The sequence below is a fragment of the Pleuronectes platessa genome, chromosome 3 (assembly GCF_947347685.1).
Source record: "Pleuronectes platessa chromosome 3, fPlePla1.1, whole genome shotgun sequence".
Taxonomy (NCBI): domain Eukaryota; kingdom Metazoa; phylum Chordata; class Actinopteri; order Pleuronectiformes; family Pleuronectidae; genus Pleuronectes; species Pleuronectes platessa.
Genome location: NC_070628.1, coordinates 14,104,048 through 14,127,208, shown reverse-complemented (window position 1 = coordinate 14,127,208; position 23,161 = coordinate 14,104,048). Strand labels below are relative to the sequence as shown.

The 23,161-nt window shown below is 42.0% G+C and overlaps 4 protein-coding genes across 4 annotated transcripts; 3 read left to right on the top strand and 1 right to left on the bottom strand.

The window, feature by feature from the left end:
• The first annotated feature begins 1,416 nt into the window (after positions 1 to 1,416).
• Positions 1,417 to 2,897, top strand: LOC128436566 (growth-regulated alpha protein). The gene is made up of 4 exons (XM_053418331.1): positions 1,417 to 1,621; positions 1,779 to 1,911; positions 2,009 to 2,092; positions 2,668 to 2,897. Exons 1-4 carry the CDS (start codon positions 1,432 to 1,434, stop codon positions 2,678 to 2,680), a joined length of 420 nt encoding a protein of 139 aa, XP_053274306.1. The 5' UTR covers positions 1,417 to 1,431; the 3' UTR covers positions 2,681 to 2,897.
• Positions 2,898 to 6,473: 3,576 nt separating this feature from the next.
• LOC128437397 (interleukin-8) lies at positions 6,474 to 8,081 on the top strand. The gene is made up of 4 exons (XM_053419537.1): positions 6,474 to 6,678; positions 6,824 to 6,956; positions 7,073 to 7,156; positions 7,625 to 8,081. Exons 1-4 carry the CDS (start codon positions 6,489 to 6,491, stop codon positions 7,665 to 7,667), a joined length of 450 nt encoding a protein of 149 aa, XP_053275512.1. The 5' UTR covers positions 6,474 to 6,488; the 3' UTR covers positions 7,668 to 8,081.
• Positions 8,082 to 11,948: 3,867 nt separating this feature from the next.
• fbxo10 (F-box protein 10) lies at positions 11,949 to 18,669 on the top strand. The gene is made up of 10 exons (XM_053419200.1): positions 11,949 to 12,533; positions 12,838 to 13,668; positions 13,894 to 14,043; positions 14,367 to 14,503; positions 14,956 to 15,026; positions 15,169 to 15,321; positions 15,414 to 15,764; positions 15,855 to 16,165; positions 16,319 to 16,506; positions 17,203 to 18,669. Exons 1-10 carry the CDS (start codon positions 11,949 to 11,951, stop codon positions 17,381 to 17,383), a joined length of 2,958 nt encoding a protein of 985 aa, XP_053275175.1. The 3' UTR covers positions 17,384 to 18,669.
• Positions 18,605 to 22,659, bottom strand: polr1e (RNA polymerase I subunit E). The gene is made up of 12 exons (XM_053419201.1): positions 22,570 to 22,659; positions 22,084 to 22,187; positions 21,534 to 21,610; positions 21,357 to 21,442; positions 21,046 to 21,098; positions 20,807 to 20,951; positions 20,563 to 20,673; positions 20,143 to 20,239; positions 19,929 to 20,059; positions 19,752 to 19,833; positions 19,095 to 19,226; positions 18,605 to 18,863 (listed from the first exon to the last, which is right to left on the bottom strand). Exons 1-12 carry the CDS (start codon positions 22,631 to 22,633, stop codon positions 18,701 to 18,703), a joined length of 1,245 nt encoding a protein of 414 aa, XP_053275176.1. The 5' UTR covers positions 22,634 to 22,659; the 3' UTR covers positions 18,605 to 18,700.
• Positions 22,660 to 23,161: the final 502 nt, after the last annotated feature.

Below are 23,161 nucleotides of genomic sequence, written 5' to 3'. Positions count from 1 at the left end.
CTTAAAAATGCAAAGTGGTTTTTATAGTAGGCCTATACAGACACAAAACAACTTAACATTTTTCTCTTCAGGCTTTATTTCTACTGCCTGAAAATTATGACACATATAATGTATAATTTAAAATGTTTGTACCCCAGGTGCTGAGGTTCAAATACTAATGGACTAGTGCATCTGAACTTCTACGGACAATAAAGAACCAACAAAACAGAATAAACAAGTGCCTCTTGGCTCTGCCTAAGATAACTAACAAATTGTTTTTTTTTGTGATCAACTTTTTATTTTACTGAGAAATGTAGCAAGGTACAGATCAATGTTACAGTAATCAATAACAACATATACATTCACATGTACTCATACCTGTCAATGTATATAGACACACAAAGGTAAACAATAAAGGAAAAATAATAACTAGGAATAAGTCCAATAGTAAAATAGAAAAAATATATATATATGAAAATATTAAATAAACAAACACAAATATACAATAGGTCATTAATACAAAAACAATAACATATGTATGTAATAAAACACAGGGAAATAAAATAAAATAAAATAACATAAATGAATAAAATAAAATAAAACTATCCCAAACATAAACCACCCACATCCCGGATCCAGCTTCCTAAAGAAACCTTAATCACATATTACAGTTGAAGCGCACGGAGGACAGTTAGGAGCGATTAACTAACAAATTGTTAACTGTAAATATCACTAAACATGGACCTTTCACTTTCTAATCAGTAGCAGGAATGAAACACAATACCCCTTATGATAACTCAGCAAAAGGGAACAAGTTCTAGTCACAAAAAATAGGATAGTTCCTCTTTTGTTAACAACCTGCACAGTGCTAGTGCAGAGAAGAAGAAATCACTGGACACTGGTTTTGCTGCCAAATTTCGAACCGAGCTCCTACAGGAGCACCTGGATAATTCTAAAGTGAATAATGGATAGGGAATGTGCTCGCGTTGATTAAGTCCCTGCCATGCACAAATCACTCCTCCCCATTGGATGGCTTAGTGGGGTCCTCAGATCGGCCCTGCCACAGTTGGTCACGCCCCTGGCATAGCGCAGAGAAGACGATCAAACTTGACTATCGAGAGGAAGTAGAACTTGTAACAGAGTATATGAAGGTGAACCTGCGGAGGGATCATTACCGATAAAGCCTGATCGACCCCGGTCGAGAAGGCAGCCATACAAACCTCCGGACGCTCAGGGTCTCGCGTGTAAATACACTTACCCAGTAGAGATTTCCTAATTCCATGGTAATTCTCTGCTACTGATCAAAGTTGCATCAGTGCTGTGTCAGCTCTGATTAAAGACAGATTTTTGCACAAAAATTGGGTAACTGCCTTCCTTGGGATCACAAGATCAGTTCTACATCAGCAAGTTTAGCGTTGATGTAAAAAAAAACTCCAGAGTTCAGGGAGGGACATGAGAAAGGAGGAGAAGGGTTTAAAAAGCAGACCTCCTTCCCAGTTAATGACAGTGTTGCGAGAGGCTCAGCTTTGTGCGAAGGACGAACACTGCAAAGATCAGATTGTAATCTCAGACTCCAGCTTCAGAGCAGATATGTCTTTCTTCACAACTGTGGCACTCCTGGTTTTTCTGGCTATTGCTGTGGGTGAGTAATCTGTCAACCAAGGAAGATGAGTTTCTTGCAAGGCTACATGTGATGCCTTACTTTACTTATTGCTTCCAGCACCTTTTTGCTGCACAGCTGAATTTTTGTGACATGCATCCAGAAATCAATGTGTTTCTCTGACCTCTCACAACCTCAGGTACCAGTCAGGGGGATCCAGGAGTGCCTCATCAATGTCAGTGCATCGAGAAGGAGCGTAAGCCCATCGGACGGAATATAGAAAGGGTGGAGGTGATCCCTGCCAACCTTCACTGCTCAGAAACTGAGATTATGTAAGCAGCAGGATCTAAAGTGTGCATTCTGAGGTGATTACCTGTGTCTGTATGGTTTTGCTGTAATATTACCTCATCATCTTATCTGGTCCTGCAGTGCCACTCTTAAAAACACTGGGAGAGAGGTCTGTCTGGACCCTAAAGCTCTGTGGGTCCAAAGAGTGCTCCAGAGAGTTTTGGAGTAAGTGTAGCTTCCCTCCTTTTTCACTGAATGTTTGAAAAGATTAGCACAGGAATCAGGCATGCACGCCTCTCTATTCGAAGGGCATTTCCTCACCTTTGTGTTGATTGAAAGACTCTAGGTATGGCAGTGGCATAAAAAAATATAATTCACTGTGCTTTCGTACTTAGTCACAGATCAAGGAAAGATATGAAAGCTTGCAAAAGAAGTTTCCCATCACTACCCATAAAACTCTCCAGGAATGCAGCTGGTTAATGTTAATGACTTATGAATGAACTGGCTAAAGACCAGGGGTGAGGCAAGCGTTGAAAACCAGAGACGGCAGCTAAACCTTTCGGCTAACACGAATTAAACAGTGGAAAAACTGGAGATTTCTTTCATGCAAATTCAAGATACAATCTCATTCCGTTTCAGGTCATGCATTTATTTACAGACAATAATAAACTCTTTGATTTATTATGATCAAAACAGGATGTAAATAGTGCTCAAGCTGTCATATTGTTATATACTCAGTGCGTGTGTGTGTGTAAGTTAGATATCCTGCCCTATAACACATGTCGTTTTTCCCTCTTCAGAACCACACCTTGAAGAATTACGGACCGGGACACGTTTTCGCAGGAAGGGTTCACGTGACAGCGGTTGTGCCTAAAAATCGTCAACACAACAATGAGTGCGGACACAAACAAGTCTTTATTCTGAAGAGTGTTACACTTTCAAAGAGCTGTTTTTAAAAGCGATTAAAATACTTGTGTGATGGAAATTTGACCTGGTGAGACTACTGAAATAAAGAGATTTGAGAAAAATAGTCTCTTAAGTATACTTTATTCCTTGCAAGGAAGGTCAGTCAGTCATGCAGCATACAAAGAGCATTCTGCCGGGGGAATGACAAAGAAACAGTTGCAGGCGTGTGCTTTTTATGCAGATGCAGTGAAGAGATGTGCGTGTGCAAGGAGTTGAACTGTGTGTAAGTGTGTTTGTGTGTGTGTGTGTGTGTGTGTGTGTGGTGTGTGTGTGTGTGTACATGTGTGTGTGTGTGCGTGCATGTGTGTTTGAACGGAGTGAATAGCAAAATCCCACGAGATAGGACTAGACACAGGCTGAAGTTCTCCTTGAGGTCTTGGTGGGGGGAGACGAGCACAGTCTCAGATTTGTGGAGCTGATGTCATCTTGGCAGTTACAGAAGCAAAAATAGTATGCATAAGTAGAGATAATATACAGATTACTGTCGTATACTGGTATAATTTGCAGTACACTCCTTCCTTTTGATTATACAATGATCACAAAAATAAATAGGAAACACTATCATAAACATCAGACCCAGAAATTCACAATGTTTCAATCTAGGACATCATTAACAGGGTGATGAGAAAGCAATTGCTGTTTTTGTGAAAGAAAGCCATTTTCGTGAGTAAAGAGCAAGCATGGAAGGAAATCAATTTACACAAATTCATTTTCAAAATGACGTTCCAACCAATATTGTTCAATTCCACTCTATTTGTATAGAACCAAATATCCAAGACAGTGTGGGGACTCTCTTCTCATATCTATGTTGTCCAGGGAGTGAAACCTTTGACCATGGCGCTGCTCACTCACTCCTTGAACTCGACAGACAGCTGCACTACGCCTCGTGGAGAGGAGTGAGGGTCTTCGGAAAGAATTGAATAAACATACTCGATTTAACAACTTCAATCAAAATCAAAAACTTAATGAAATTAACCATCATCATAATACACATCTTGTAGAGACTTCAACCCATGTAGAGGGGTCATCACCACCATGGAGGGGTTAGTAGCACATACACATGGCGATATTGATTCAGTCACAGTAGGATCATCAGTCCATCTTACACTTATTATTCCTATGAGAATATGACCCTCATACACTTTAAACAGCTTTATAAAATCATTCACTATACTTGATCACTGTTCTGGCTTTTGTCTCTGTTTATACAATGAAAAACATGAAATCATCAAAATAAGCCAAAGACCAAAACAAACAAAGAATTTTAAATCATATGTTCCTCCTGTGGAGGAAAATTCCACTGATCAGTGTCCAAGGTAGTGGAAATCCCCTGACTAGGTTTCTCACTGCTGTGATACTGTTTACCTAACAGGATGGAACTCTTATTTGGTGATGTTTTTCTTCCAACTGGTACCGCGGACGGACGGACACAGCAGATAAGACACATAACGATCTCATGTCTTTTATGTCTTCTTTCTTTTCATATTAGGTCTTATGAAACGCCTCTTTGTATAAGTTCTGGGTTTTGTGAACTTGCGTCCAGTTCCATTTTGAGCACCCGTGCTTGATGTTTAAATTCTGCAGAGCTTATTATTATAAAGACTCAAAAGCAACTCCAGTCTGAGAATTTCATTATTTCAAATCGCAAGATGAATTTCCATCACACTCCCAAAATATGCATTGCAGGTCAGCTGAATTACACATTTAATAATGGAATCTACCTGTTTAAGAGATACAATGCATCGAAAAGGTCAAATGACCTATTTGACAATGATTTAGTCTGACTCAAAGATTAAAGTAACAGTCTGAAGTACTGTGGTTTGCACTGACTTAGATATTTTGTAATGTAGGAGGGGGAATAAAATGTGCTGTACTGTAAAAACATCTCTTATTTCATGTTTTATAGAAGTCTAAGATAGAAACAATCTTATTGAGAAAAGTACCTCATATTAACAATGCAGGAAGTCAATAGTCATATAGTGCTGTAAGGTAGATCAAATAATATGTTAATATTACTCAGAAACGTCTGGATATAATGTATAATGAAAGGTATTTAATTTCAATATTTCAACATTATATAAAAATTTACTTGAAAAAATGTCAGCACATATAATATTTAAGGGAGAAAATCTCCAGTAAAATGTTTAAGCAATCTTTATCTTCCAATTCTAAAAATAAAAATTACAAAGAACTGGGGACTGACATATTTTCTCCTACTTCACACTTTGAGTTTACATTCCCTCATGTGTATAACTGTGATGTTGAACCCTGCCTAACCCCATACTACAGCATCAGATATGAAGACTATTAAACGTATTACTTCCGCTGAGAATTATGTTTTCTCCCCTGTCCTTCTATTTTTGAATTTGTTCGTAAGCAAGATTAAAAAACAAAACAACAGATTTCTACCAAACTTGCTTCAAGGAATCTGGTTAATTAATCGTTTTGTATTATATAGCGCTTTTCTAGTCTTGATGACCACTCAAATCACTTTACAGTACAGTCTTATATTCACCCATTCATCCATACAGCGCATCTATTAGCAGCACTTTGTTGTTCTATGAGGGGCATTTCGGGATTCAGCGTCTTGCCCAAGGACACTTTGGCATGCAGATGGGTCAGACTGGGGATCGACCTGCCGACCTTCAGTTTGGAAGACGACCGCTCTACCCCTCAGCCACAGCCCCTGGGTCTGTTTCTGGATCTTGACAGACCAAATTAACAAAACGAATATGAAACATTCTTGAGAAGGGACACTGTTCAGAATAAATTGAGTTGTATCACAATGTTTAAAGTATCTATAACAAAGAAAATGTCTGACAGAGATGAAGGGAGCAGCAATAACAATTGTAATGATAGCAGTACTAGCAGGAATACTAGCACATGTTGGTAGGCATATTATGTATTTATTTAATCTTCATTTAATCAGGCAGTCACATTGAGATCAAGATCTCTTCCACACGAGAAGCCTGAGAACATGAAGCATTTATAATCAGCAAAATAAGCAACAGCAAAACAACACAATCAAAATAAATAAATACAAATAGTCACAAGATTCATAAGAGAAACTCACATAGTAAAGATTTCAAATGGCCGCATCTGCCATCCTGGATCAGCACAAGGACTCAGAGGAGGAGGCGAAGTCAGCAACATGTATGGATGAGTCATGTGACTTGTCTTTTACTTGGGTGAACTACAATCTTTAGTTTTATACAGCAAATATGTAGACTGATGTGAATAACAAGTTGAAATATTATTCCTGTTCTTTTAGGTTGGATTAGATCTAATAACAGACAACAAGACAGAATCAATATTTTATCCAATGACTTGCCCACATTTGTGAATTCTTTGAAAGAGAGAAGTAAAAATTGTACGCGATGTTGCAAGGCATCTAAGGAAAATAAATAGTAAGGAGGAATGTTTCCGACCGGGGAGATATGTGATTGTAAATGCACTTACACAGTAGAGATTTCCTAATTCCACGGTAATTCTCTGCTATTTGGTCAAAGGTGAATCACTGCTGTGCCAGCTTTGATTAGAAACAGATTTTTACCAACAAATTGGGGAACTGCCTTCCCTGGGATCACAAGATCAGTTCTTCACCAGCAGGTTTAGCTATGATGTAAAAAAAAATCTCCAGAGTTCAGGGAGGGACATGGCAAAGGAGGAGAAGGGTTTAAAAAGCAGACCTCCTTCCCAGTTGATGACAGTGTTGCGAGAGGCTCAGCTTTGTGCGACTGACGAACACTGCAAAGATCAGATTGTAATCTCAGACTCCAGCTTCAGAGCAGATATGTCTTTCTTTACAACTGTGGCATTCGTGGTTATTCTGGCTATTGCTGTGGGTGAGTAATCTGTCAAACACTGAACAAACATAAGAAGATGCGTTTCTTGCAAGACTATGCCTTACTTTCCTTTTTGCTGCATAGCTGAATTTTTGTGAGATGCATCCAGAAATCAATGTGTTTCCCCTACCTCTCACCACCTCAGGTACCAGTCAGGGGGATCCAGGAGTGTCTCTGCGATGTCAGTGCATCAAGAAGGAGAGTAAGCCCATCGGACGTCATATAGGAAGGGTGGAGGTGATCCTTCCCAGCCCTCACTGCTCAGAAACTGAGATTATGTAAGCACCAGGATCTAAAGTTTGCATCTTTCCTGCACAGCAGACGTCTGAGCTGATAACCTCTGTCTGTATAGTTTTGCTGTAATATTACCTCATCCTCTTATTCGGTCCTGCAGTGCCAGTCTTAAAAACACTGGGAAAGCGGTGTGTCTGGACCCTGAAGCTCCGTGGGTCCAAAGAGTGCTCCAGGAATTGTTGAGGTAAGTTTAGCTTCCCTCCATTTTCACTGAATGTTTGAAAAGATTAGCACAAGAATCAGGCTTTATTTGAACTCCTCAGGGTAAACATGTGCATGCACGCCTTTCTATCGCAGGGCATTTCCTCACCTTTGAGTTGATTGAAAGATTCTCTGGTTACTTTATGGCAGCGGCATAAAAAATATTATTCACTGTGCTTTCATACTTAGTCACAGATCAGGGAAAGATATGAAAGCTTGCAGAAGAAGTTTCCCATCACTACCCATAAAACTCTCCAGGAATGCAGCTGGTTAATGTTAATGATTATGAATGAACTGGCTTAAGACCAGGGGTGGGGCAATAATAAACTCTTTGATTTGTTGTGACCAAACAGGATGTAATTAGTGCTCCAGCTGTCATATTGTCATATATTCAGTATGTGTGTATGTTAGATAGCCTGCCCTATAACACATGTCGTTTTTCTCTCCTCAGACGCACAACAACGAGTGTGGACACAAACAAGGCTTTATACTGAAGAGCATCACACTTTCAAAGAGCTGTTTATGAAAGTAATAACATTATTTGTGTTTTCGCTTTGTATCTTTTATTTTTTGTATGAATCAGTCAATGTAAAGAATTGTTTAAAAATAATTTATAAATATATGAATAAAATATGCTCCTTATTCTTTAGTGCTTAACATCAGGGGGAAATAGATGGAACATGAAAGTTCTACTTGAAGGCTGTACAACGTTTTTACAGGCTGAATGAATTCTTTGTTTGAATTTATACCACTACCATAACGTTATTATGCTGTCTTGGACAAGGTGGCTGTGTCTAGGATCATGTAAAAATCACAACTAAGATTTTCAGGTTAGATTCCACTGAGGTCAGAGAAGATCTGTATATTTTGTTTCTTTATTTAAATAAAGCATTTTTACAAAAAAGGTTTGTCTGCTTGAGCGCTGTGTCCCACTATATCTTGGATCATGGGTACACAACATTGCATACCTGCAGAGTCACTTTGCATTCTCAGTGGACGGACATTGCCACCTCTTGGAGAGAAAGGTTCACATCATCAGGGCTATATCCAGTTGTGGTGGTTGTTAAATGCCCACCTTCATTACAGTGCCTTGCATAAGTATTCACCCCCTTTGGACTTTTCTACATTTTGTCATAGTATAACAACAGATTAAAATTTATTTCATCGTGAGTTTGTGTAATGGACCAACACAAAATAGTGCATCATTTGGAAGTGGGGGGAAATATTACATGGATTTCACAATTATTTACAAATAAAAATCTGAAAAGTGTTGAGTGCATATGTATTCACCCCCTTTACTGTGAAACCCCTAACAAAGATCTGGTGCGACCAATTGCATTCACAAGTCACATTTGCAAGTCACATAATTAGTAAATAGGGTCCACCTGTCTGCAATTTAATCTCAGTATAAATACACCTGTTCTGTGACGGACTCAGAGTTTGTTGGAGATCATTACTGAACAAACAGCATCATGAAGACCAAGGAGCTCACCAAACAGGTCAGGGATAAAGTTGTGGAGAAATATGAAGCAGGGTTAGGTTATAAAAAAATATCCAGAGCTTTGAACATCTCTCTGAGCAGTGAGCACCATAAAATCCATCATAAGAAAATGGAAAGAATATGGCACAACCGCAAACCTACCAAGAGGAGGCCGTCCACCCAAACTGAAGAGTCGGACAAGGAGAAAATTAATCAGAGAAGCAACCAGGAGGCCCATGGTTACTCTGGAGGAGTTGCAGAGATCCACAGCTGAGGTGGGAGAATCTGTCCACAGGACAACTATTAGTCGTCTACTCCACAAATCTGGCCTTTATGGAAGAGTGGCAAGAAGAAAGCCATTGTTGAAAGGGATCCATAAAAAATCCCGTTTGGAGTTTGCCAGAAGCCATGTGGGAGACACAGCAAACATGTGGAAGAAGGTGCGCTGGTCAGATGAGACCAAAATTGAACTTTTTGGCCTCAATGCAAAACGCTATGTGTGGCGAAAACCCAACACTGCCCATCACCCTGAGCACACCATCCCAACAGTGAAACATGGTGGTGGTAGCATCATGCTGTGGGGATGCTTCTCTTCAGCAGGTACAGGGAAACTGGTCAGAATAGAGGGAAAGATGGATGGAGCCAAATACAGGGAAATCCTTGAAGAAAATCTGATGCAGTCTGCAAAAGACTTGAGACTGGGGCGGAGGTTCATCTTCCAGCAGGACAATGACCCTAAACATACAGCCAGAGCTACAAAGGAATGGTTTGGATTAACGAATGTTAATGTCTTAAAATGGCCCAGTCAAAGCCCAGACCTCAATCCAATAGAGAATCTATGGCAAGACTTGAAGATTGCGGTTCACAGACGGTCTCCATCCAATCTGACTGAGCTTCATCTTTTTTGCCAAGAAGAATGGACAAACCTTTCCATCTCTAGATGTGCAAAGCTGGTAGAAACATACCCCAAAAGACTTGCAGCTGTAATTGCAGCGAAAGGGGGTTCTACCAAGTATTGACACAGGGGGGTGAATACTTATGCACCCAACAGATGTCAACTTTTTTGTTCTCATTATTGTTTGTGTCACAATAAAATGTATTTTGCACCTCCAAAGTACTATCCATGTTTTGTTGATCAAACGGGAAAAAGTTTATTTAAGTCTATTTGAATTCCAGTTAGTAACAGTACATAATGGGAAAAAGTCCAAGGGGGGTGAATACTTATGCAAGGCACTGTATCTGCTGACAATACTGAAATTATATTGTATTAGTGTATGTAGTGTAGGTCTAATTCCATTTATATTCTATATTATTTTATATTTCCCACATTCATAAGTATTGCATACTACTTATTATTACTTTACAGGGGTCAGTTTTTGACTGCCTTCTTGCTGCTGTAATGTTTGTAAATTTTCCCACTGCAGAATAAAGGCTGATCTTATCTTATCTTATCTTAACATGAACTCACAGCTAAACAGGTTTTCCTTGTATCTGTATCTCTCCATCTTTCCCTTCAGACTCGAACAATAACATCCAGCTGCTGCATAGCTGTACTTAATCCCTGAAAGTCAACAGGACCAGAGCCAGCAACAGCACAAAATAAATTGCTCTGCCCAGATATGTTATTGTGCAATGACAATTACTGACAACGATAAAGGAAGAAACTCTGTGGAAATCCCGCAATTTCCACAGAGTTTCAACAGGACCACCACAGAACTACCATTAGCACCAGATTTATATCTGGACCACTTTACTTCAATTGACCTCTCTGAACTGACTTCACTAGTTTAGTCCGCTGAACCCTCCTCCTGTTATTAGACCCCAACAACACTTTGAAGGACGGTTTACCTTTAATTGACAGTTCTATATTAAATCAGATTAATATGTCTTTGTTAACCAGCTACGTACCTCAAGCTTCGGTAGCAGTAATTGAACCTCTGCCTTGAAAGCCCACTCTTGATCCAGATGTTTTAGCTAATTATAGACCCAATCAAACCTGCCCTTCATTTTTATGAAAATCCTTGAAAAAGCTGTTGCTAACCAGCTGTGTGATTGTTTAGATAGAACTGGTTTGTTGGAAAGCTTTCAGTCAAGATTTAGAAAACATCGCAACACAGAAACAGAACCGGTAAAAGTGAGGGAAGACTGTGCAATAAATAAGGTCATAATACAAATTATAGTTCTGGTAGATGGATCAAACATCTCCTGAGTCAGGTACCTGTAGAATGACAGTAAAACAATAAAGATTTTAATAAATCTATTATAAAGATGATCCTTTAATCATTCATACCAGCCAAGTCAACACTAATTCACCCATTAACGTTAAGCGGGTCTCAGATTGAACTTTTGTTGATTTTGAATTGTTGAAATAATTCTAATAAAACTACTAGAAATAAGACCTGTAAAATATACTTTATGGATGATCAACTTAATCTCAAGTGAGAGTGACACAGCACCTGAACATTTTATGAAATATATAAAAGGAGAAATAATGGAAATCAAACTGGAAGCTAAAAACAACGTCAAAGATATTTTTGGAACATTAATGTGATCAAATTCAACATTAATTTGCATGTAAAGACATGAATCAGGCAGTTTCTCCCTGAGGTGACGTTTTGATTAAGTAAAAATCTGAAGATGTATTTTAAACAGACTGTAGATAATACGCAGGGACCGTACAGACGCCCACTTCCAGGAGGCGGGGTGAGGACGAGCCTTCTCCATTTTTGCTGTTTCTTTGCCGTAAACTGGAAGCAAACGTCCGAAACGCATCTGCAGTCATGTCTTGTTGTTGTGAGTCCGGAGGCAGCCGGGGACCGTCTCCGTCTCCACACGTGTAACGTGGAAGAAGCAGAAGCACGTCCGAACATGCGCTGATCCGTCGGCCTGTGACGAGCCGGTTCGAGGTAATATAAGGTTTATCTCTGTTTTTTTTATTTGGACGGAGGCGACGCGTCCCTCTTATTTTGTATGAACGATTGTCCCTCGGCGTTAGCTCGCCAGCTAACCGCAGCCAACTTCCATCGCAACATGGCAGGGGTGCTTAGAGATGTTAGTGACGTAAAGTAAACAACAACAGTGCGGTTACATGTCCGCCGTGCTGGGTTGCGTGTGGCTAGTGAGAGTGTTAGCATGCCCATCCGAGCGTCGGTTGTTTGTGGTTGAGATACGTGTTGTGTGTGTGTGTGCATTGTTGTTGTTGTTGTTGTTGTGTGACGGTTTCCTTTGTGACTGGCTGTTTCCAGGCGCGCCTCCCCCGCCGTCACGCTGCTCCCCAGCCGGTGTGCGCGCTGCCATGGAGGTGGGCAGCCTCCCCGTGGAGCTGTGGCGGGTGATCCTGGCCTACCTGCCGCTCCCCGACCTGGGCCGCTGCTGCCAGGTGTGCCGCGCCTGGAGGGAGCTCATCCTCTCCCTGGACAACACCCGCTGGAGGCAGCTGTGCCTGCGCTGCCCCGAGTGCCGCCATCCTAACTGGCCCAGTCAGCCCCACCTGGAGCCGCCGTCCTGGAGGGAGGCCCTGAGGCAGCACGCCCTGGCCAGCCGCACCTGGGCTCAGAACGGCCCGGAGCTCCAGTCCTCCACCTGCCTCCTCTTTTTCCGCCGACGAAAGGACCGCCGGGTCTGGCATGTGGGGCCCGGGTGCGAGTTTGAAACCCTGCGCGGGGCCCTCGGGGCAGCGGGGCCATACGACCGCGTTGTTCTCCACCCCGGTGTGTACGAGGAGCAGGCGGAGCTGACGCTGAAGGTGCCCGTGGAGTTGGTGGGTCTGGGCCGCCTGGGTGAGGTGGCCCTCCTGGTGTGTATGGAGCAGCAATGCCCCACTGCCAGGCTGTGTAACCTGGTGTTCATGCCCCCCTGGTTCTCCACTGTGGTTTACAAGGTAACAGCTCAATCTCTTTACACAGCAACAGTGTTTCCCATTAACTAGCTAGACTGGGGTGACCTGCCTTATTATAAACTGTCCTGCCACAGTTTCATAATAAAAAAAAAAATAAAAAAACACTTCTCATAATGAAGATCCATAACTGCGAGCCATTTCAGCTGCCATTGTGCAAGTTCCTGCTAAAGTGCCTTCACTCTTTAATCTGTGTACTTTATTGATTAATGGACCTGTTTAGCTCTGTCCATCAGTAAGCATCCTAACAAAATCAGTACTAACTCTTTCTCTCCTTGCTTTGCTCTAGACATCCTGGGGTCACGTCCAACTCGATAACTGCAACTTTGAAGGGGCCCAGTTGCAAATCCGCGGCCCAGGAACCTGCCAGGCTCGCTTCTGCTCCTTCTCACAGGGCAGCTCGGCCCACCTGCTGGGTGTCGTCCTCAGTTTAATGGACAGCTGCGACTTCTCAGGAAGTGACACCGCTTCAGTGACCGTGGAAGGTCCGCCGTTGTCCGAGAGGAACTGGGCTTGCAAACACATGGCCGCTTTGGCCAGGACGTTCCCTTCTTGTGGCATGTATGGGAATAACAGTAACTCATCAATAGGCCCACAGGCCGGCTCCACTGGTGGGCCTCAGCCTCCGGGTAATAATGTCAAAAAGGAGCATGTGAACATGGAGGACTGGCAGAGGAGGACTGGGGTAGATGCATTGTGTCAGGGCACGGTGATTGAAGAGGGCTGGAGTGATGGCGAGCACAGCGAGGGAGAGGAGGAAAACCGAGATGGAGAAAAGACCAACGACACCAAAAACCCATTTACATTGGATTACAAAATCTCATATGACAATCATGGACTATCCCATTTGCTCAAGCCCCGGGCAGACGGCTCTCTGCCACTGGCCTCCTCTCCAGACCCCCTGCCTGTGACTCCAGAGCCCCTCACCCTTCAGCAGGAACTGGACAGGGACCCAGAAGCTCAGATGCTGGCATCGTCCACCCTCGGCTGCATCCTCAGACGCTGCCTCTTCAGGGAAGGGAAGGGTGGTGTGCATCTGTCTAATTATGGACAAGCTCGACTGGAAGGCAACGTTTTCCGTGGGCTCAACTACGCTGTCCGCTGCATCCAGAACTCCACAGTAAATAAAATCATAACAACCTTGTTTTAGACTTAATTGAATTTGACTCCCATTTAGATTTCCCATGTTCAGGCACTTTTAATCCGCATCATGCCATTTGAGAAATGTATCAAGTTAAGGAAGTAGCCCCAGATCATAAGTAATTAAGTGGCAGCTTCCAATTCAAACTGATACTCGAGCCACTTCTCTCTCTCTCTCTTTTTCTCTCTCGCTCTCCTACTTCAGATAGTGATGCTGAGAAACGAGGTGTGTGAGTGCCGTGCGTCCGGTGTCTTCTTGCGTCTCTCGGCTCAGGGCCTCATCGCCGAAAACGACATCCACTCGAATGGAGAGGCGGGGCTGGACATCCGGAAAGGGGCGAACCCCATAATTGTGGTAACTACCGCACCACTGTATATTCAATTCCATAGCTCTAAACATTCCGACAATATCCACATTCGATGACATAAACCTACCCTAGAGGATTATAGGATTCATTGGCTCCTTTTGAGGTCACAATCACAGAGTGCACCCTTATTTATAAAACAACTCGCTCTATGAGGCAAAGAAGATAGGTCCATTATAAAATGGACATTGAAATTTATAAAAAAGATAGTAATAAGTATAGAAGCTTGATTTTGAATAAATGTAAATGTAGGTGCTCTTAGTTTGATGGTGTTCTCTATTTTTACTGTTTCATTTTGTCCTTCATTCTACAGTGCAACAGAATACACAGTGGTTTGCGTTCTGGGGTTGTTGTCCTTGGCAAGGGAAAAGGTTCAATTCGGAGCAATTGGATCTATAACAACAAGGAAGCGGGCGTGTATATTCTCTTCAGTGGGAATCCTGTGGTCAGGTGTGTGGGGCTCTAAAAACAACTGCTGTAACTTGTGCTGGAATGTGCTGTCCTTGTCTTATCAATGTAGAGAGGTTTTTGTTTTCGGTAAAGACTAAATGTATTTTTTTTTTTTTTTTTTTTGCAAATTCATCAGATTTATAAAAATAAAATTGGAACATGTCAGCCGTTTTTTAGATATGAAGAACACAGCAGGAGATTGTGGATAGGGGGTAGAAGGGATAGTCCTTCTACAAGCACTATTAGAGTGTCATGCTATACTAAACCCTGCAATATAGTGTTTTAAGTCATTATCTGCAGGAGAAATAAACCAGTTACTCACCTGCAAAACCTCAGTTAAAATAACTTAACTGTTAATTAATTCGATCCATGTTATCCCCTCAGGTCTTTCTTGAAATGAGACTCGTTCTGAACTTTATTCAATGTTTTCCTCTTCTTTCTGTCTCTCTTAGTGGGAATCACATCTTCCAGGGCCAGGCAGCTGGGATTGCTATAAATGAGAATGGCCGAGGAATAATAAAAGGTGTGGGCGTGGGGCAGTCCTAATTCACATATCATACCAGCTATCTGCCAAATAGTTTCTTATTTTTCATCCACTGCTTTGCCATTCACAGAAAGTACACTACATGGGGTTATTAATGTTCTGATTCTTATTTTATTTCCAGATAATGTAATCAAAGAAAACCAGTGGGGGGGTGTAGACATCCGAAGAGGTGGTGACCCAATCCTGAGGAACAACTACATCTGCTACGGCTTCTCAGACGGCGTGGTGGTGGGAGAGAGAGGACGCGGACTCATTGAGGGAAACCACGTCTACTGTGGGTACTTTCAGCCTGATAATGGCAGCATCCTGTGTTTTATTTCAGCATCACAAGGGGTTTCATTTCCCCTATTCCTCTTGTTCCTTCAGGTAACAAAGGCTGTGGTGTGTGGGTTATGTCGTCCAGCCTCCCGCAACTCCTGGGAAACTACATCACCCACAACTGTATGTATGGGCTGGCCGTGTTCTGCAGGAAAGACCCGGACAACATCGAGGCCAGGGAGGGTAACTGGCCGGGCCAGGAAGGGATCGGTGGAGACGGAGTCAGCGGGGAAAGGAGAGGAGTAGAAGGAGAAGGAAGAGAAGTGCAGGAGAACCTCAACGAAGAGGGGGAATTGTTTGCGTGGGAGAGCGATCTGGAAAGCGAGGATGAGCGTCACTCTACCCGTCGCTCCACCAGTGTAGCGCTGGTGGAGGGCAACTGCATGAGCTACAATGGAGGTAATAAAGCCCCCTGATACGTCAAATACAAATAGCCACTCACTCCCCAGCTCTTATGTTGTCTCCATCTTTCTGCTTTTTACTCTGTAGCCGTCGGTCTGTATGTGAAGAGCAGCGAGGCCCTGAATGTTTTCGCTAACCTTGTAAACAGTAACCGTGGCACTGGAATCGCTGTGCTGCAGAGCAGTCAGCTGACCCGGCTGGTCACTAACTGCATCCTTGAAAATGGTCGAGCTGGTGTTACGGTGGAGAAAGACTGCCGCGTGGAACTTCGGGGTAATGGCATCTATGAAAACAACGGCCACGGCATCAGTTTCAGTGGCAACGGGCAGATTGCAGAGAATGATGTGGTTGGAAACCGTGGATGTGGGATCCAGGTGTCGGGCTGTGCTGACATCAAGGTGAGTTGCAGTAAGACATGGAGAGAGGCTTGTTAGGACTTATTTCAAATACACTTGTACAACGTGGCACATAGTAGATACTTACTGTTATGTTAACACATCATTTATATGCATGTTTTTTTGTTTTTGTTTTTAAATGATTTGTATCTTCAGGTACTGCGTAACCGAGTCCAACCAGCACAGGGCTGTGGCATCGCTGTGATGGGACCAGTAAAAGGTGTCGTGCATGACAATCTCCTGTTCCAGGGCCATCCTGGAAACAAGAAAGCACTCCTCCACATGGATCCTGGCACAGACGGCTGTGTGTTACGGAACAACAATATTCTAAGACACAATAACAGGTAACCAGACAATAGGGCCAGAGATTGAAATGGCATCAGTGGCTTTAACAACCCTTTCTCTTTCTCCCTCTATCTCCACATACTTGCAGCAACTAAAATCCATGTAACAATCTATCAGACGACAATGAGAAAACACTGCGCCTGTAGAGCAGATAATTGTATCTGTGACCTTGCAGAGAATTATCTCCCTAACATGCAGCTAACCTTGGTTTTACAGAGCTTTATAGCCATTTCAGCTCATTAGTTAACAGTCTGGCTCACAACTTAACTGCTATGGTTCAGTCTTATATACCTCTGTTACACCAACATTAGCAGGTATACACAGGTTTTTAAACACAGGTAAATCTGCTAATAGAAGTCAAATAACTCCTCTCCCATTGCCAGTAGTTTTGTTCTGTATTGATTGACAGTTGTCTGATAACGTCTTTTCAGCCAGTAAACAAATGGAGCACTTACATAAGGCATTTCCCTCAGGAGTTAGTAGCTAGAGAATAATGGGTATTGGACTTAAAGCTTGTCAGGAGGCCATGGACGTGGCTCCAAATAAATGATGTTTAATATCTTCAGTAAATAATCGCCTGTTAGTTCACCATGTTAACATGAACACAGCTGACGTGTTTTATTGCAGGTTTGACATCATTGTGTTTGTGGGAATATAAAACACATCTGTTACTTTTGTCTTTTTTCGTTTTGTAGCTGTACATCTGCTCCTCCCTGGGTGCTGGAAAACCCTCCACCTCGGCCACTGGCCAGCTCCCCCTCTGGCCTCTCCTCAACCCAGTATCCTTCCCGACTTGGAATATCCATGGCAACCAGGATCAGTGCCACTGTGGAGAGTGGTTGCCACAGTGGGAGCATGTTCTGCTCCATCCTGTGAATACCTGCAAGCACTTACTATTTAATATGATTGAACTGGTGTGTTATCATCTATTTGGAGAACTCTAAACTTCCTCAGAGAAGACCCTCCAAAATGATGCTCTATCGTTAAGGTGGGTCATTGAGCTGGAAGAAAAAGGCTGCACCGACATAACCACTAAGGGACCACCCACCTTCCTGGATCGTAAAGGTGGCACAACATTTTGTACATCTGAAACCAGACTTTTGTAATTTTACGATGAAATGCCAGAGCATTCATCAAATGTGGACTCACAATGTGAAGCTGGAGGACAAGACATTCAAGCATTGTCACCATCCTACTATACCTTAACCATTTCTATACTAAAGCTTTAACTTTATCGTGTTCTCAGATTTCAAGTTCATGTACAGGATCGCTGTAGACTTTGTATTTTTGTCATTTTGCTTCTGAGACTTACTTGTTAGGATGTGCACATGTATCCAAGTCCTAGCAGGAATCTAAACCCCCCCCAGTCAGACCTGCTATTAACATCCATCCTGAGTGATCGAATTACAAGTGGTCAACATTAAGTTCAGGTAATGAACACAACCAAATGCGTCCTGAGATCCAATCACATTGGGAGGTGGTAGTTTAGTTTCACAATGATTCAAAAGTATTTATCAGTATCCATATGTTTATTTATTCATGGCCAGTGTCACAAAATCAACATTCCAAGACATAATTGGTGATGTTTTGGAATTGTGGACATGTTTTAATTCCAGGTGTGAACTGACAAACTTATCACTGTCAACTTGTGATCAGATCTCTCAGGACGGATGTTATCACCAAGTCTGAACGGGGCCAAAGCCTCAACCATCCTACAAAGTAAAGTTGTGCCTTGTTTCACTTCTTCAGTGATTGTAGCTGGGGAGGGAGTTGTCATAGTGCAAGGTGTATATGCAAAAATTGATGGAGCTGCTCTATTTCCTGGTGAGTCTGTTTTTGTATCATGCCCATGTTTTTTTTCGAAATTAAGCTTTGACTTCATGGTGGAATTCAGTTCAGTACACAACTTCACAGACTCACCTGGGAATAGCAAGTTACAGAAGGACAATTCTGTTCAGTGTGCAATATGTGATGTCTACAAAATGTGCCTCTGTTTTATCCGTCTCAGATGTTTCTGTCATCTAGAATTTGTTTACAGCTCAATACTCTGCTGCTTTTTTGTATCATGCACAGTAAATATTAACTAAAAACGTCACGTATAACTCAAGAGTTCATCATTTTATTTGTCTACAAAATGCATCAATAAAACCGTTCTCTCTTGATTCCGTTCCTTGTCCTCTCCTGTCAGTGTCTTCAGTGCATTTTCTTTCGTTTCCGTCTCTCCATGAACTGATCATATTTGATCAGAGGTACAACAAGGGACGCCTGCTTGTGTTCGCCTTGCAGTCCAGCCTCCGTCTTCCCCCGGGCCGGTCGAACTAGGGTCAGTCCCATGGACTTCGCAACTTCAATAATCCTACAGAAAAATATGAATCATGTACTCCTGCAGAAATCCTCTATAGCACCTAGACAGCCAGAGCATGTGCTTTTGACTCTTAAGCAGAAAGATTGGGAGGTCAATAATCGTCCTTCAGTGTCTAAACACTAACATTAAATGAGTACATGTGAAGTCTATAACAAGACAATACTTCACACATTTAAAACAAAATTACACACACAAGTTCCAGATCTGGTATTTGCTTCTTACCTGGCCTCAGTGATTCCTAGGTCGCGGTGCAGTAATGTGAGGTCAGCAGTCATGTGACCCATGTGCAGCAGCAGGGCCAGAGAGTACGCTGCTATTTTGGCTCGCATTGATGTCGACACAACGTTCATGACCCTAAAAGGTGAAAGTCAAGTGTTTGTATTAAAGACAGAGGAGTCAAATCAAAAATGTGTGCAACAATGAATTATATATTAAATGATATACATTAATTAGTCATCTGTACACCTTATAATAACTTGCTTATAATGGATTCCTCTTTTTCCTCCACATTAAGGGTCTAAGGATAGAGGGTGTCATATGGCTTTACAAATTCTGATGAACATGAACTCTAAAAAGAAGTCAAGAGAATTAGGTCTAGATATTTGATTTCACATATGAAAACCTCAGAAGTTACCTGAGGGCCGTTGGAGAAATTTCAGGAAAATGTCTGCACTTCACTTTAGTGACAACAAATACATCCAGAAATATAAAGTGGTGTAAAATACTGCCAGACACCTTTTCAGCCACTTTGTTCGTGGCAAGCTGAATTTTGACACAGATTTTTAACTACTACATTTCTAATTACATCCAACCAAAACAAATTCCAGACACACTGTGATTATGAAATGACTATATTACCAAGGTGTTACATCATCCTACCTGCCATTGTTGAAAGTCTCCACAGTGAAAGTTCTGAGCAGCTTGTTTTGAATGATGCGCGGGCAGCCTTCCTCCTGCCCAACTGCCCAAATAAATATAAATCAGGTAGTGTTATTCCCAGAAGACGGTGCACAGGACCACACATACTTTGTGACGGAGGCTAAGAGCGTTACTCACACTTGCGGGTGACGTTCTTCTGCCGGGCCAGTTTGAGCAGCATTGAGAGGTAAAAGGCGCCTCGTGCCATCTTGTCTCTGGCTTCATCTTCAGTCGGCATGTTCTCGAGGTGCTTCACAACACACAGGCTCCTTCAAACAAACAAACATTAGAATGCAAAGGAAACACGTGCAGCTTCATAACATGTGTCAGTGTTAGACAATTGTTACTCTACCCTCCGCCCTCCGTCATCTTCTGCAGCTCCTCAGGGCTGAGTTCTGCCAACTTGGTACCGGCCATCTCCAAAGTTTCAAACTCAACAGGAGACAGGACTGTGGTTGGTGATTAAGGACCAAGACCAAAAGGTGTGGGTTGATTTTGAAGTTATATTCTGGTCAGGTTCGGTGGGTTATGTACATGATTATTTACAAAACACAAGCCTGTAATGAGGTAAAACATGGGGCTTGGGTCTGGTTCAGACACTAAATATGAAACAGGTTCTCTCTCAGGTTTGGACAAAAAATTGTAGCCTAAGCCGCAGTCTAACCAAAGCAAATCCAGCTGTCATTGTGAAGAGGCAACACATTTTCTGTTTTATCATCTACAGTTCCTACATCCTTTGGTCATACACAAACCAGGAGCCAATGAAGGATACGATCGTCCAGTAGGTAGACGTCCTCAGGGTTGTCTGCGTTTGCATCGCAGGGAGGCAGGTGGAGAGCCAGGTCTCCTTGGGATTCTGTCTCAGCAACTTCCTGTTGTAGAGCTGAGGAAAGAGACAAGAAAATGAATAAAATAAGTATCAGAAACAAACACTTGAGAGCACAGGAAAGACAACAGAGACTTAAACAGCCAGAAATGTCAGGTTATCTTTGTGTTTTCCTGACGGCTGAACTTACCTTCCAGTCCCTTCTGGTCGATCACATTGCTGGCAGCTTTAGCCACAGCTTGGTGCAGTGTGTCGCTGCCCACCTGATTCAGCCTGCGGGAGTTCAGAGCTTTCTTTTGTTTGTTGGTGCCAAACGTTGAAATCAAAGACTCAACCTGCAGAGAAAATGGGATTCAACATTAATACATTATTGCCAAGTGGATTCTTGCTCTAGTCGTGGTCTGAGAGGAGTAGAACACATCATGGTACCTTTTCTCTGTAGGTCAAAGTCGCGGCCTGGGATTCTGCAGTGTCCGTCTCTCCTGGTGAAAAAAAGACATTGTAGATGTAGAAAATTTACACTGACAAAATTTCAGCATCAAATATTTGCCTATCAAAAGATAATGATTGAGTTTTTGAAATGTATCTTTAATTTGGGTTATGTAGACCAATTAGGATTTTTGAGAGGATACAAATATTAAGAAGTAGGATATTTTTTTATATCAATACATATATAGCATTTTATTTAAATGTTATATTCAGTTTAATAATCAACACGTGTTGCTGGTTGGTTTCATTACCTGGTATGACAGGCTGCATGTTGAAGAGCTGAGCATTGTGCACCTCCATTTGCATGGTCTGTTTGTTCAGCACGCCGACATAATATCTAAACAGACACCAAACACACACCTGTTTATCCTGTTCATAGTGGTTATGGTGTTGGTCCTAGTTTCTGAAAATGTGTTGCATTCACATACTTGCAAAGGTTGTTGCATTTCAGTGACCCCGTTCCAAAATTATTACCAACATAGGACAGTCTCTCTGATTCAGCAACCTACACAGAGGAAGATGTAAGCAACACTGTGTTATAAGTCACACTCAAAACACGAATCATAATAGACATATATATATATACAAGAAACAACTCTACCAATGCCTCCACAGCCACTGGTAGCATGCAACAAAGTACGTTCACTTCATTACTGTAATTGAGAAAGTTTTCACTGCATGTATCAGCAAATATCTGTACTTTCTATTCATTTGCTATTATTATGTGATCAATAGCAAGAAGATATTTGATCCAATCAGAGCAGGCAAGGAACATCAGACCCGCCTCCTCAGCTGTTATGATGTGGAAGACTGCTACATTAGGAAATAAGCAACACTCTGCATGTACTTTTACTTTCAATACTTTAAGAAGCAAGCAGGTACTATGTTATTTTCTCTTAAACAGAGGATTATACTAAACATAAGGTACAGTGTGAACACATCTGTCAGAGGATAACAGTGGTTCTGCATCTTCCTCACCAGTATCCGTCTGCTTCTCTTCCTGGGGTTGTTCTCATCTACGCTCTTGTACATGGAGAAATCCAGTTTGTCTGCATTCCTGATGCTGCCGTTCGCAAACCGGACTGTAAAATAGATAATAATATTAATAAAAAAGACACACAGAGAGGAGCCTGTCAACAGCTACTGCACACAATCAAAACCATGTTTATTATGAGCCACAATAAAATACATCAATGAAGCAGCAACGAATACGATGCTGCGATGTTAAAAACATTGTATTCATCAGTGTGCCCGGTTTTAAAGTCTTTTTCCTGACTCAGTGTTCGTGTCACCTGGATTTCACTAAACTGAACAACTAGCCCCGCTGCCGCTAGCCCCCACGTGTACGATACAAACAAGCGTTAATACTTGAGAAATACGTATGACCCGACGTTTACCGGTGTTATTACAATTTTAATTATATTATTAAAATGTCTGAACAAGCAACAAGAGGGAACAACGCACCCATAACAGCTTTCTCGCCTTCTCTTTCCTCTTTACAACACACTAACGAGCAGGAGGCCGCCATGTTTGTTGTGATGTGTGACGAGAGGGTTCACTCCCTGCTACTTCCGCCTTCGCCGAGCTTGACAATGTAGTTCTCCATCAGGCATGTGAATTTAAGAATCTAAAAATAAATACAATATATTGGAAATCAAGTTTTTAAAAACAGCTAATCTTTTTTTTAAATAAAAATGGACAAAAAGGAAATTTAGGCCAAATTAATTCAGAAAGGAGGGTTTTTCTACATAAAACAGTTCTGTGAAATCAATTTATATTTGAAGAGTAACTTCACCCCACAGCTCTGAGCCTCACTCCACCCTCTGGTAATTTTTTTAACATGATAAATAAAACTGGGTATGGGTCTGATGGGGTGAGGAGGGTGGGAGAGAGAGAGACAAACGTGAGAGTGACAGTGTCACTGACCTCTTCAGGCCAGAAAAAATGGAGAGCGGCACAGATTCCTTTAGATAGATGATAAGAAAATGCTGCTTTGAATATCTGGTCATCAGTGTTGTGCATGAACGAACGCAAAAAACGCGTTCAATGAACACGT

Coding starts and splice junctions, on each gene's coding strand:
- fbxo10 (XM_053419200.1), top strand. CDS start 11,949: ATGGAGGTGGGCAGCCTCCCCGTGGAGCTGTGGCGGGTGATCCTGGCC. Junction 15,322..15,413: donor TGAGGGAAACCACGTCTACT/GTGGGTACTTTC, acceptor TTGTTCCTTCAG/GTAACAAAGGCTGTGGTGTG. Junction 16,507..17,202: donor ATTCTAAGACACAATAACAG/GTAACCAGACAA, acceptor TTCGTTTTGTAG/CTGTACATCTGCTCCTCCCT.
- polr1e (XM_053419201.1), bottom strand. CDS start 22,633: ATGGCGGCCTCCTGCTCGTTAGTGTGTTGTAAAGAGGAAAGAGAAGGC. Junction 21,099..21,356: donor CATGCAGCCTGTCATACCAG/GTAATGAAACCA, acceptor TTTTTTCACCAG/GAGAGACGGACACTGCAGAA. Junction 20,674..20,806: donor CGACCAGAAGGGACTGGAAG/GTAAGTTCAGCC, acceptor CTCTTTCCTCAG/CTCTACAACAGGAAGTTGCT.
- LOC128437397 (XM_053419537.1), top strand. CDS start 6,489: ATGGCAAAGGAGGAGAAGGGTTTAAAAAGCAGACCTCCTTCCCAGTTG. Junction 6,957..7,072: donor TGCTCAGAAACTGAGATTAT/GTAAGCACCAGG, acceptor TCGGTCCTGCAG/TGCCAGTCTTAAAAACACTG. Junction 7,157..7,624: donor GTGCTCCAGGAATTGTTGAG/GTAAGTTTAGCT, acceptor TTCTCTCCTCAG/ACGCACAACAACGAGTGTGG.
- LOC128436566 (XM_053418331.1), top strand. CDS start 1,432: ATGAGAAAGGAGGAGAAGGGTTTAAAAAGCAGACCTCCTTCCCAGTTA. Junction 1,622..1,778: donor TTTTCTGGCTATTGCTGTGG/GTGAGTAATCTG, acceptor TCACAACCTCAG/GTACCAGTCAGGGGGATCCA. Junction 1,912..2,008: donor TGCTCAGAAACTGAGATTAT/GTAAGCAGCAGG, acceptor CTGGTCCTGCAG/TGCCACTCTTAAAAACACTG.